The sequence below is a fragment of the Macrobrachium nipponense genome, chromosome 12, assembly GCF_015104395.2.
Source record: "Macrobrachium nipponense isolate FS-2020 chromosome 12, ASM1510439v2, whole genome shotgun sequence".
In the NCBI taxonomy this organism is placed as follows: domain Eukaryota; kingdom Metazoa; phylum Arthropoda; class Malacostraca; order Decapoda; family Palaemonidae; genus Macrobrachium; species Macrobrachium nipponense.
In genome coordinates, this window is record NC_087205.1 from 7996390 (window position 1) to 8009758 (window position 13369).

General features: G+C 41.5%; 2 protein-coding genes across 2 annotated transcripts in view; both read left to right on the forward strand.

The window, feature by feature from the left end:
• The window catches only part of LOC135224325 (uncharacterized), a 51554-nt gene extending 50580 nt beyond the window's left edge, over positions 1 to 974 (forward strand). The window contains exon 3 of the mRNA XM_064263224.1: positions 1 to 974. This exon is cut by the window's left edge and continues 553 nt beyond it. Within this exon, the coding sequence (XP_064119294.1) occupies positions 1 to 969 (969 nt within the window). The 3' untranslated portion in view covers positions 970 to 974.
• The window catches only part of LOC135224324 (probable WRKY transcription factor protein 1), a 59033-nt gene continuing 46637 nt past the window's right edge, over positions 974 to 13369 (forward strand). The window contains exons 1-2 of the mRNA XM_064263223.1: positions 974 to 4907; positions 12997 to 13127. Of these exons, the coding sequence (XP_064119293.1) occupies positions 1488 to 4907; positions 12997 to 13127 (3551 nt within the window). The 5' untranslated portion in view covers positions 974 to 1487. The remainder of the gene's footprint in view (positions 4908 to 12996; positions 13128 to 13369) is intronic.

Sequence of the window (13369 nt, forward strand, 5' to 3'; positions counted from 1 at the left end):
GCTTATAACGTCACCCAAGATTCTAGAGATAGGAATACCGCTTACACGAATCAGAATTACTATGACGGAAAAGTAATGAGCACTGCTCGAGACGCCTATGACAGGACTACCATGGACAAGTCTAGAGGTGTATCTGGCATGAATACTGTACCTAGCATGAATACGGTATCAGGCATGAATACTGTGACCTACCCTAGACCTGTTGCTGATGGGGTCAGCGGTAAGGCTGCTGACAATGCAGGTACATTTACTGTTGCTGGGGACGGAAATTCTCTAAAGACGTCCACTCAGGGCCAGGAGATAAGTACTTTAGCTCAGCAACAGGCAAGGAATATTGGAGGACAGGCTTTACCAGAAGAATCCCAATCAGTGCAAGTAAATAACGTTCCTTCCGCGGATGGCCGCATGAGTGCAATTCGAGAGGAAACAGACCCATTCCCTCTTAATGGTAAGACCAAAAATGATTCATCAGAGACCGCAGTGAACGAGGCTGGGACGGTTTCTGACACAACTGATACAGGTGACCCTGAGATTAAGGATGCTGGAAGTCAACCGAGCAAGAACGCCGGTGATGCAGACAACGAAAGTACCGGAGATCAAAAGATGGAGGAAAATGGAGAAATGAAACCCGATGATGGTGGAGATCCAGAGAACAAGGAGGCGGAGCTTTTAGAGAACACTGAAGATACAGTGACCAACGAGATTACGGATTTAAAAACCAACAGCACAGGAGGATCAAGAGCCAACAGCGCCGGAGGTTCAAAGGCCAAAAGCGCCGGAGGTTCAAGGGCCAACAGCGCCGGAGATTCAAAGACCAACAGCGCCGGAGTTCAACGGCTAACAGCACTGAAGGTTCAAAGACAAACAGTGCCGACGGTTCAGAGACGAACAGCACTGAAGTTTCAAAAACTGACAGTGCAGGAGGTTCAAAGACTAACAGCGCAGGAGGTTCAAAGACTGACACTATAGAAAATCCAAAGACTGACAGTGCAGGAGGTTCAAAGACTGACACTATAGAAAATCCAAAGACTGACAGTGCAGGAGGTTCAAAGACTGACACTAAAGAAAATTCAAAGACTGACAGTGCAGGAGGTTCAAAGATTAACAGCGCAGGAGGTTCAAAGACTGACACTATAGAAAATTCAAAGACTGACAATACAGGAGGTTCAAAGACTAACAGTGCAGGAGGTTCAAAGACTAACAGTGCAGGAGGTTCAAAGACTGACAGTGGAGAAGGTTTAAAGACTGACAGTGCAGGAGGTTCAAAGACTGACAGTGGAGAAGGTTCAAAGATTGACGGCATAGGAGGTTCAAAGACTGACAATGCAGGAGGTTCAAAGACCAGCAGCACCAATGGTTCAAAACCTACCAGTGCACAAGATCCTAAGAGTAACAGCACTGAAGGCTCAAGAGCTACTAGCGCAAGAGGCTCAAAGACCAACAGCACAGAAGGTTCAGATACCAAGGAGCCTGGAGACAGAGCAACTATGGATACCAATGACTCTAATACCATCAGTGGTGGAGATACTAATATCAAGGATACTGGAGGTCAAACAGTGAAGGTTACTGCTGGAGATTCAGTAGCTGCGGATGCTGTATTTTCAACTAATGCATATGGAGACAAAATAACCAAAGAAACTAAGGCTAAAGGCGATGGCTATTCAAAAAAAGGTAAAACAAAAGATTCTGGGAAGCCCGAATCTAGAGAATTAGGGGTGAAAGGTAGTGGGGAACCAATCGTCCATGGTGTAGGAGGCGATTCTCATCAGAAGATGACTGAAACAGAGACCCCGAGTGACGATGCTAACACCCAGAAGGGGATGCTGGAGAAGGATGCAGAAAAGATCGAGGTCAAAGTACCTGACAAATCTTCTAAAACAGACGGCGATGTTGCACCGGTTCATACAAGCGGCGACACGGCAGATAAGAATCCAAATAAAGAAGGCAACCCTGTTGAAAACAAAAGAAGTAAATTCGGCGGGATTTTTTCCTCTCAGTCAAAGAAGAACAGTGGAAAGCCCACAAAGTCTCCCAACATAATCAGGAGAAGTATTGTTGCCCCTAAATTCATCAAGGAGAGAATAATCGGCAAAAGAAAGATAAAAACTGTTGAACCACCTAAGCCGAACGACAATGAATCTAGCAACTCAAATGACAAGAAAACGAAAGTTGACTCAGCAAATGCTGAAGGAGGTGACATTACTCCAGCCAAATCTAATGGGGCAGATAACGTAGCAACTACCTCCCTTGCCTCAAAACCTTCCTCATCTCTAGGGGCCTCTGTTGACACTTCAAAAGCTGTAGCAAAAGCGAAAAAAACATTAAAGGATAAGAATCTGACCAAGATGTCTACCATCCCTTCCAAATCTACCATCAAAGATGGTGCTGTCAGTGACAAAGGATTTTCTGAAAGCTCAGGGCCCAAAATTCCGTCAAAAAAGGGCAGCAGTGACTCCCCAAGAACATTATCAGAAGAGGATGCAAAAATTATAGAGGAACTGAAATCTTTAAGGACTGAAATATCAAAGCTTGACGGTTCAGAGGAAGACGAGGATGGAAATGATGATGACAGCAATGAGAAAGGAGACGAAACCACAAAAGAAAAGGAAGGAGGGGGCGTTCAAAGAAGCAGATCTCTCGTTGCAGTCACAGGTCAGACCACTCCGAGGCCAGATTCATCGTTGAGCCTGAATAGTAAATCTACGAAAGCGGGCGAAACGAACGGTGATTCATCAGATTCAAAAATTCATTCACAAAAACACGAATTAAAGAGTGACTCAGAAGCAACCAATGAGGAGGCAGGAGAGCAAAGCGAAGAACAGACTAACCAATCGGGCCCGAAAGAGCAGACTGCCTTAGACCAATCAATACCCGCGGATGGGGAGAAAGGTAGCCCGGGAGCTGAGGATAGTGGCGGGAAAGCCTCAACAGAGGGCAGTGGTGAGAAATCGGCAGAGGGTCCTGCTGTGAGTGAACGCACAGAGAAGAACGAAGAAAGGGAGGGAAAGGAAGACACTTCTGATGTAGATAAAGGGAAAGAGGGTGACTCGGATAAAGTTACCGAGAGTGAGAAAAATCCCGATCAAGTGAACGAAAGTGATAATAGCAAAGAAAATAACGATCAAAAGGAGGAAAGGCATGAAAATGTGAACGAAGAGGGAGCAGAAAAATCAAGTGAAAAAACAAGTGATCCTGAAAAAGTTAACGACGAAGGAAGTAGTGATGATAAGGAGAAAGACAGTGAAAAAGATACTGAAAAAGTAGAGAAAGATGACAAAAGCGCCGATAAAGTTGAATCGCAAGAGAAGGACTCCGATAAAGTAAAGGAAGGGGAGACTAAGGAAGGAGGGGAGACCAAGGAAGGAGGGGAAACAGAAGTGAAAGACCAAAACAGTGAAAAGAAAGAGGGAAGTGAAACAGAAGAAAAAGATAAAAATACTGATAAGAAAGATGACTCACCTGACAAAGAAGGAGAAGAAAAATCTGCTTCCCAGGAGAGTGATGCTAAATCACCGAACAGCAGAGGAGATGCAATCGTAGAGGCCTTGGAGGAATCAGCGAGGTCAAACACAGGTGACCTCGCTGACCCAACTCTCGCCGAGAAAACAGACGAAACCGAGATGCCGTTCCACCTGAAACCTCGGGGGCCTTCTATGGCATCCGTGGAGAGGCCTGAGAATGTCATCTCGACGGTGTCCATGGCCGTGGCCAACAGCACTGCCCTTGGAGCAGGGACACGAACTGTGGGCCTGGGAGACCAGCTGACCGGAGGCAGGCCCTTCTTAGATCGTTTCGACGCATCTGACAGCCTATGGCAGAAGAACCATGGTCCCTTGGAAGTCAAGCCTCCAACTGAGTTGGGACCAAACAAAGCGGCCCTCCAGGGGAAAGGTTCGCTGGACGATGAAATGGCCCAGTGGAACAACAAAGTCAAGGAGAGCAGGGGCGCCCAAACAGTCAGGATTAAGAACCAGGAGCCCAGACACAGCATTCTCAAAACGACCGACGCTAAGTACGGAAGTGCGCCATCCAAAAAGGATGACACTCGACCCTCACTCAAGGACAAGGCACTGCACTTGTCAGAGCCGATCATCATCGCCAGCGGAATAGTGCCAGAGAGCTTAGAATATCTGACGTCAGAATACCAAGCGGCAATCAACGGTAAACTAAACGTGAACGCAAAGACAGGAACTAACACTAATAATGGTAACAAAGGGAACGCACTTAACCCAATATCCACCACCGGGAACAAGAACGGGAACAACAAAGTTGCCTTTAACAACGCCTTCGACAACAGTGGCGGCGGGAATAACTACTACAACATCAACAACGCCAACTACAATAATAGTAGCAATGCGGTGCCATATGGCCAGACGGGAGTGGCGGGCTACAACTCCTACAACAACGCAAACAACAAAATCGGGACGATGAACGCAACGAACCTCAACCCGGCCTATGCCAACGGCCTTATCACGGCTCCCCTCGCCGCGCCCCAGCACAAGAGCGGCCAGGCGGAGGACGTCTTCGACCGCCTCCACAGCAACAAGAAGAACGAAAGGAATCCTGTCAATGCACCCGGGCCTGTCACGAACACGAAGGCGGAGGTCCCTCCTAAGGCCACGGCGGGTAAGGAGCCCCTGGACGCCAAGGCCACCATGAAGGCTGCCGCTAAAACTGCAGCGACAGGGAACGCGGTGGTTGCAGCAGTCAACAATAACAAAAACACCTCGGCCTCCGACGCAAATCGCAAGAACCAGAAGAACGCAGCCGGAGGAGTGGTAGGAGGTGGAGTGGTAGGAGGTGGAGTGGGAGGAGGAGGAGGCGCAGCAGGAACAGGAGTAGGAGCAGGAGCAGGAGGAGACGTCTTCTCGAGACTGTACCAGGCCCCAAAGAATCGAAGTGATAAAGTAAGTATCGATTGGTAACTTGAGTCTTAGGGATGATATCCTTCTTATTAACTTAGTCTAGTGCTATTTGAGCTTAGTATACTTTCGTTATTATTAGGTATTTGTAGAACATAACTTTCACCAAACTTTAAATGATTGTTAACTCGAGATATTTTTTATTTTAAAATCCTTCCAGAAATCTATTATACATTTTTAACCACTGCCTGTCTAATTTATGGTTTTAAACCAACGTAAATTTTTTTCTTGAGAACTTCACACTAAATAAATGTTATATATTTTTGTGAAACATAACACTGAAAAAGAAACGCATCTGCCTATAAATTTTATTAATCGCTTAATATTTTTATGAGAAAAAAAGATTAAGACATTTGCAATTAGTTTTTTTTATCAGGCGTTAAACTTTCTTGATGTAAACCAACATAAAACCTAAACATAACATTGCTAACAATTCTTTATTGTGTCTTTTGTTAAGAAAGGCAAAACAAAACCCAGACAAAAAACTAAATAACACAGAAACTGGACATGGATCAAGAAATCGCCAAAATACAAAGTTGACAACAAAACCAGGACAACACTGTTCTAATAATAATATTTTGCAAGAAGCCACGTAGAGATAAGATATGGTTAAGTGAAAATGACGATACAAAAATAACTATGGAACATTTACGATAATACGAAACGAAAATAAGAAAGCTGAATGCACTAATAACTAACATTAACCACTCGCTCGAAAAAATCCTTATAAAACTGGTCATAGTAATTACGCGTATTTCATAGTCATTACAGACGAATCATTACAGATTTGTTCTGCTCGTAGGGGCTACTTTCTAATTACTCCCCCATCTCGAAAATGACAACCTTCTACTACGTAGCTAAATCCTCGTTCGTGTAATCTGAGGTTGATTTCATTTTCGTCAATCATATATTAGCGGGTCAGTGGGTCACGTTACTCCGAGACGCTGTAGCTTGAATTTATGAGAGACACTCGTACGAGTCTAAGCGGTTTATAAACGCGTAGGGTCTCTTGACTGGTAACAGGTGCTCATCAGACCTTGGAAAAGATGCATAGGTGGCCTTGAGGGTGCTGGGTGGGATAGGACTGTTCAGCTTTGGCGGAGGTTAGCGGTCTTCGAACCTCTCTTCGGCTCGTCTCTGGGTTTTTCTTGGTCTGTTGTCTCACATTCCCTTCCTTTATCAATGCACCTAAGTCTTCCTCATCTTTCGTAGATCTTAGTTGTTATTTCATGATGTCTAAGTCTAGACATTTAGATTATATCTGAACGGGGATATCACAGCTTAAAGTTAAACTCTTCCACAGCACATTTCAGCCACTACTTCGATTCTCCATATAAAAATGTGGTTCAATACTTTTCACTCCTATTAATACGTTGGGTGTTCGGGGTAATTCAGATTTGTCTCAGAGTGTTGAGACTTGCTGCACTGGTGGAACAGATGTCCGGCTAAACGAGAAGGATTTTAGATACTATAGTAGATTCACATCAACCGTGCATCCGATGTCTAGGCCAGTCCCTTACGACGCTCCTGATTGGCTGTTGATAAACCAATCACAGGGCTGGGAACTCTCAGTCTCTCTCTCGAGAGTTCACTATGGCAGGGTGTATGTTCCACCTCTCCTAGGGATACATCTTTCAGGAGAGGTGGAGCATACATCCTGCCTATGTGAACTCGCGAGAGGGACTGAGAGTCTCTGGCCCTGTGATTGGCTTCCCAACAGCCAATCAGGAGCGTCGTAAGGAACTGGCCTAGACGTCAAATGCACGGTTGATGTGAATCTACTACAGGACGGAATGGAAAAAGAAAACAGGCGCAATGGAATCAGTTTGAACCTAATGAGATTCACAATCTATGATATCCCTTGAAAGCAAGTTTAACAACAGAACCTGTAAAAATGAATACCAGCAGTTAGGGGATAACAAAAAAAAACGTATATATCTGTTGACGATTGGCCACAGTGCCACCCGACAGCCAATGGAACATGTGATTTACAATTTCTCAGGAAAAATATATCAGAACTACTCAAAATTTTGAGGGCAAAATGATCATCTAGGATTTAATGTAAGCATTGTAACGATCTGCCAAGAGCAAATTTAGTTGAGTTATTGCTTATTTCATCGAAGTTCGTTAACACATTGCGTGTCTGGACGCATTCAGAATTAACCTAGGACACTTCAATTCCCACTAAGTCTCTCAAAATCAATTCATAGAGGGTAATTTGACTTGAATTGCGTCAGACGACAAGGGGGTCACAAGTCGTGAATAACGATCAAGATGAGGTTTTGAACTTCATTCAATTACAATGCAGGAATTTACTCGGATTCAAAGTGGCATTCATACGTTGCAAACCCTCACAGACTGGTTAGTCATCCGTTTCTTATTAACGGCTGGCAGTCACATCATGCAACTTTCGTACGATATATATATGAAAAAACTAAATTTATCCCTGATGGAACCGACAGGAATGGAAAAACAGCATTTGACTCCTTTCATTATAACGCATGACCCCATTTCCAGCTACAAATACTCCTCCCTATTTGGGCTTGCGGTGCCTCCTGCAATCCACTGTGGCTCGTATTTCGCTCGTAAGATTAACTTGCAACCTTTTATTGACACACTTTGCTATACGACGGGATTTCAGAAGGATGTCGAAGCACATTACCATCTTGACATTTAATATCAGTTATTTGGACTTTATAAAATGCTGCAAAAACTACATTTTGACTTTCACAAAACTGTGCACAAATCATGTAGGTCAGCCAAATACGACATCGATCGGTATGATAGCGTTTGACTTACCACAGAAAATAGGACAAAACGCTTATGGAAATCCTCTTCGGAACTCAGTTTGCTCATCAAATATTAAATATTTCCAGTCGTGATTAATATCTAATACTGAAGTTCATCAGCATTACTTACAAATTTGTTTCTCAGAAATAATTTACAGGATAGGCATTGTGTTATTTTTGTTTTATCCCAAATTCAAATTTCAGTCTCATCAAATATAACCAAATACAGTTTAAGCTGATGAGAAATGAAAATCTGATTGTGGCCCTTGAATTGTAATCTATTCAAAATGAGTGACGCTCTTCAGTTATGCATTAGACTAGTAACATGCGAGTCATAGTAATGAGGCCACTGGCGATGGACATTAGCTCGGTATTAGTCTGTTTATTAATACGAAAACAACATGGAGAAGAACTATAAATTTACCACGGTTTGACTTTGTTTGTTTGTATGGTGTTTTGACGTTGCATGGAACCAGTCGTTATTCGGCAACGGGACCAATGGCTTTACCTGACTTCCGAACCACGTCGAGAGTAAATTTCTATCATCAGAAATACACATCTCTCACTACTCAATGGAATGCCCAAGAATCGAACTCACGGTTTAAATGAACAAGAAATGAATTGAATTGGATTGAAATGAAGTCCTTCAGCGTTGAAACTGTAATTAACAGTAACACTTTTTGGAAGGTGTAACAGAGGGAAAACCTCAAAGCAGTTGCACTATGAATCATTTGTTAGAAGAGGAGGTTGGAGAATAAGATGGACGAACAAGAAAATGAAAGGAGGTAGAGCAAAAGGAACGAAAGGGGTTGCAGCTCGGGGCCGAAGGACCTTAATTAGTAATGCCGATGCACTGACGGGCTTGAATGAACAGGAAACATGAGGCAGTAAACAAGAGAAGTACCAACTGATGTGTGTGTTAGATGCAGACACATACAAACGATATGTAGGCGGATCAATACTGAAAAATGCATATTTCATATAGAAGAATCTGGCGCCAGAGGCCATTCACTCAAGAAGGAACATGAGCCTGAAGAGTGAGTGAGGTTTTATTGCTAAATTTAGTCTTCTAATGAATAGAAGTGTATGCGATGCTGAAGACAAAACCTCTTCATATCAGCCAAATAAATCTACAAGATCATAAATCTACAAGATCTTAAATCATATAGGAATACAATGAAATAAAGAATTAAGGCCAGAGGCCAAGCGCTGGGAATATACAAGATCATTCACCCCTTAAATCATAAAATTGTACCTTCCTTTTCTTCTCCGCTCTTCAATCGGGGTAGCCGTTTCTGTTGAGCCTTTTCCAAGAGTTTCTCATATTCACTGAACGGCTGATTTCATAATTGGAAAAGAGAAAAACGGATAATCATCCCTGAAAACAGCCACGCAAAACTGTAAATAATAAACTCGGGGGGAGAGTCCATTTCCCGTGGCAGATTTTTCCCGCACACAATGGCCCCCTTTTTTAACGTAATTTCGCGAGATTCCGCGGACCACATTCTTTATGATCATCCGTGTCACCCTCGCTACAAAATGGCCCAGGAAAAAAACCAGTCAAAGGAAACCTTTGATCCCTATTCTGTAAAGCATCCCGCGATTTCCTCTTCTTGTTCCTTCTTGGCTATTCCACTCTCGCTCTTCTAAACCATTTGAAGAACCAAGACTAAAAATCATTTAAGCATCCTAAAATCCCAAGACTCTGGAAGAGCGAGCAGCTGGCCTCGGAGCATTAAGAATCTATGATTACACAACCCCAGGGATTTACGAATATAAAGTTGCGTATCAAAACGGCAAGAATGACAAATAGATAGCGGTAGACTTTTAAGAATTACAAGAAGGAAAACTCTGAATTATGAATAGCAAGGCTCTGAAATCTCGTAATTATGAATGAAAACTGACAAACTTTTGGAATAAAGAACGGATCGAAAAATCCCTGAAGTAGAACTACGAAAATAGCAGAAATCTGGGGATTACAATAAACGTGTCAGAAAGCTCTCAAGGTAGTTGAATACAGGGGAATCTAGGTGGTGTTATTACCGTACTTGTAAATGATTACCTTTTGAGAATTGCCTTAATCTGGAAGTAATAAGGGATAACTCTTCCACTTTCTAGTTATTATTTCGGTCTCTGCACGGGAGTTTTCAGTGTAACGATCGTGAATTTTACCTTTGAAATGCGACTGAAAATAACACCAATTATCGTCATTTAATAACTCTAGAGTTGTTCTTTGTTGTCACTTGTTCACTTCTTCCTCGTCTTACTTTTTATTTCCTTTCAGAAGAATCCTTCTATCCCCTTCGCTTGTCTTCTTCCTCTACCTCTTCTTTTCTGCACTTCTATATCTGTCTCCTTTCTCCCGCATTTTTACTCGTCTGTTTTGTTCCTTTACTACTTTCCCCCTTCCCATATTTCTTACGTTATCCCTTTCTCCCTATGACTTATATTGCCCTCCTCCTCTCATCACTCATTTACTTCTCGCCTGTTTTTATCACATTTTCCTCCTCGGTCATTTTTCGTTGCCCTTAGAACTGAATACTTGCGAGGAAAAAACGGCGTCATGAATGAAATAGAAAACATAGAAACTAAAATAGGATGAATGTAAGACAGTAATAGCCGAGTATATGTGAATATGTGAACTTGGGGGATACCGAAATAGTACAAAGAACGAATAACAAGCAGATCATATGAGATATGAAGGAATGAAGGATGGCATATGAAAGTAACCATTAAATCCTCAGAGAGAGAGAGAGAGAGAGAGAGAGAGAGAGAGAGAGAGAGAGAGAGAGAGAGAGAGAGTGGCTCATGAAGATAATTTTCTTTAGAGAGAGAGAGAACGGTGCATGTCTTTTTTTTGTTTTGTTTTTTTTTGAGAGAGAGAGAAGAGAGAGAGAGAGAGAGAGAGAGAGAGAGAGAGAAAGTCGAATCGAAGCACACGGCAAGCCACAATACATCTCCAGAAGGCTCCACTTAAACAATTACGGAAAGACAACGAGCAATTCCGTCCTGGATTTACAAGAAGCGTTTCGGAGCAAAACTCGAAAGAGAGAGAGAGAGAGAGAGAGAGAGAGAGAGAGAGAGAGAGAGAGAGAGAGAGAGAGAGCGTTATTTTGTGCATGACGGAGTCATCATCAAGGGGTTGATTACACCCAGCCGTTGCGTGTCTAGAAGGTCCTATGTCGATTGTCAGTTTATTCCAGCAAATGGGTCTCTCGAGATCCTTTTTTTTATTTTTTATTTATTTTTTTTAGAGGAAATTCGCGACTAGGTTTGTTTCTTTGTTTGCGAAGATTTACTGATAACTTTGTTTGTGGTAAAGACTTTGTTGGGAATCTTCATATTTCTCGGTAACTAAGGAGCCTCACATCTAAAAGCAATTCTTATTATTATTATTATTATTATTATTATTATTATTATTATTATTATTATTATTATTGCTGCTGTTTTCGTCACTAATTTGGCAGGCATCAAATTCTTTACTCAAAATTTTCAATGTTCCTCCCATCTGTATGTTACTTCCCTTTATAATAAACATATCGATCATGACATTAGATGCCGCCGTTGTGGTTCTTAGTTTCAAATCACGAAGCGTGGAAGAGTGGAGCAATTCAATGGGTCACTATGAGGCCCGAGAGCCAACAGAGCCGGTGATTAAGCAAGCATTGTAATATTGTGGCTACTGTTCGAGCACTTCTTATTGAAGAGCTGGACACCCTACACTTCTTAGCCCTTTTCATTCAGTTTTCTTAGATAATTATCAAAGAAAACTGAATGAAAAGGGCTAAGTAGTCTATAGGTGTCCAGCTCTTCAATAAGAAGTGCTTGAACAGAAGCTATAATGTTATAATTCAAGCAACGGGCATAGTTAATAAGGAATCGTAATATTTGAAATGATTAAAGATTACAAATGTCAGGTTCATGTAAGGGAGTGGAATATTATGGGAGGAAGGCATTAAAATGTTAAGATCGCTAAAATATTAAGGAAAATGAACGGCGTAAATAGGTTTCGAAAGATAGACGAAGATTTACACTGGTCATACTTACAAAAAAACAAGAATGAAAGAAAATAAACACCTAGCGACGACTTAGAGTAACCAATTAAAACTTGGCAATTAACTTTCCATAGGAAAAAAATGTTTGTGCACCATTTATACCAGTTATAAATCCTATTTCCCAACAGGAAAGCGAGAAACAAGGAAGTAAACATGATAAGCGACTCAAACGAAAATATCAAACTTGCATCAGAAAAGAATGGCTCCTATTTTAAGCGTAATTGTTGACAGTTTGGTCTACTGGGTTGAATATTACCTCGAGAATCAATGCTCCCATAATCACGGGGGTCAGGTTACAACGAAAACAAGCATGCTAAAGAGTAATACATTGGTCCACTAATTATAAGCTGCCAACTACAATGATGCCCATATCCGTATATAAAATTGTTCCATTGTTCGGCTGACAGACTGACATTCAGGTATAATTAGGCATTACTTTGGAAGTGAACGTACATATATATATAGTATATATATATATGTGTGTGCGTGTGTGTATGTGTAATATATATATATATATATATATATATATATATATACTATATACATATATATATATATATATATATATATATATATATAGTATATATATATATATATATATATATATATATATATATACATTATATTATATTATATGTAGTATATATACATACATAATATATATTATGAAACGAAAGCGTAAGGAAGTTACGAAGCCAACAGGCTCTGGAAACCTGATACAAGATGATATACCTAAGGGGCTACATAATTACTAACACGTATTTTTCTTATGTAATCACGATTACACTTCTTTCACATTTCAAATTTTCCAGACTGGAGATTACATCCTTCTTGCGATAGATAAACAAAACGTAATTGACTTTATTCCTGGACGATTATGTAAATGCACGTGAAAAGAATATATGTATCACAGGTTTAGCTTTAAAGTTAATTCAAGTTGAGTACGTTAACCAACCGCTCAGCGAACTAAATGCGTATGAAAAGAGAATTCTCATGTTTCTGATTCATGACCTAGTTACACCACACTGTCCGTCCCTAAGGTCTTTTTTTTTTTTTTTTTTTTTATAGAGATTTGGCATTTACTCTGGTTGTATTGATTTGCATGAGACCATAACATCAGTCGGCAGTGTGCGTGTGTTTGTGATCACAATCTCAGGAACTCTCTGTAATTTGAAGTATGTTTTGATTCCACGAGGCTTGGCCCGCTTATGATTTGGGCATTTTTTGAAGGTCGCGGATGACAAGGCACCTTCGGACGATGCCAAGAAAGATGGCACCAAGAACCCTGTTCGGGGCAACAACGTCAAGGGCATCGCCAACGCCAAGAAAGGCCAGGGGGACTCCGTCATCAACATGCCCTTGTGAGTCTTGATTGTTTTGGCTTTAGTTGTGATCATGAAACCCGAGTGTTTGTTGACGTTTTGAGATAATGAACTCCCTTTGCACCACCTAAACCTCTACGAGCATTTTCATCTCTTTTCTGCCACCATTATGATGTTCTCTTTTTTGCGTTCTGTCTCCCAAGGAATGTTTGTTCTATGTCAGTCCTCCTTTTCTTTTCCTTGTCCTGTCTCCCATGATAGGTAGTCTCGTGCCCTTTTTG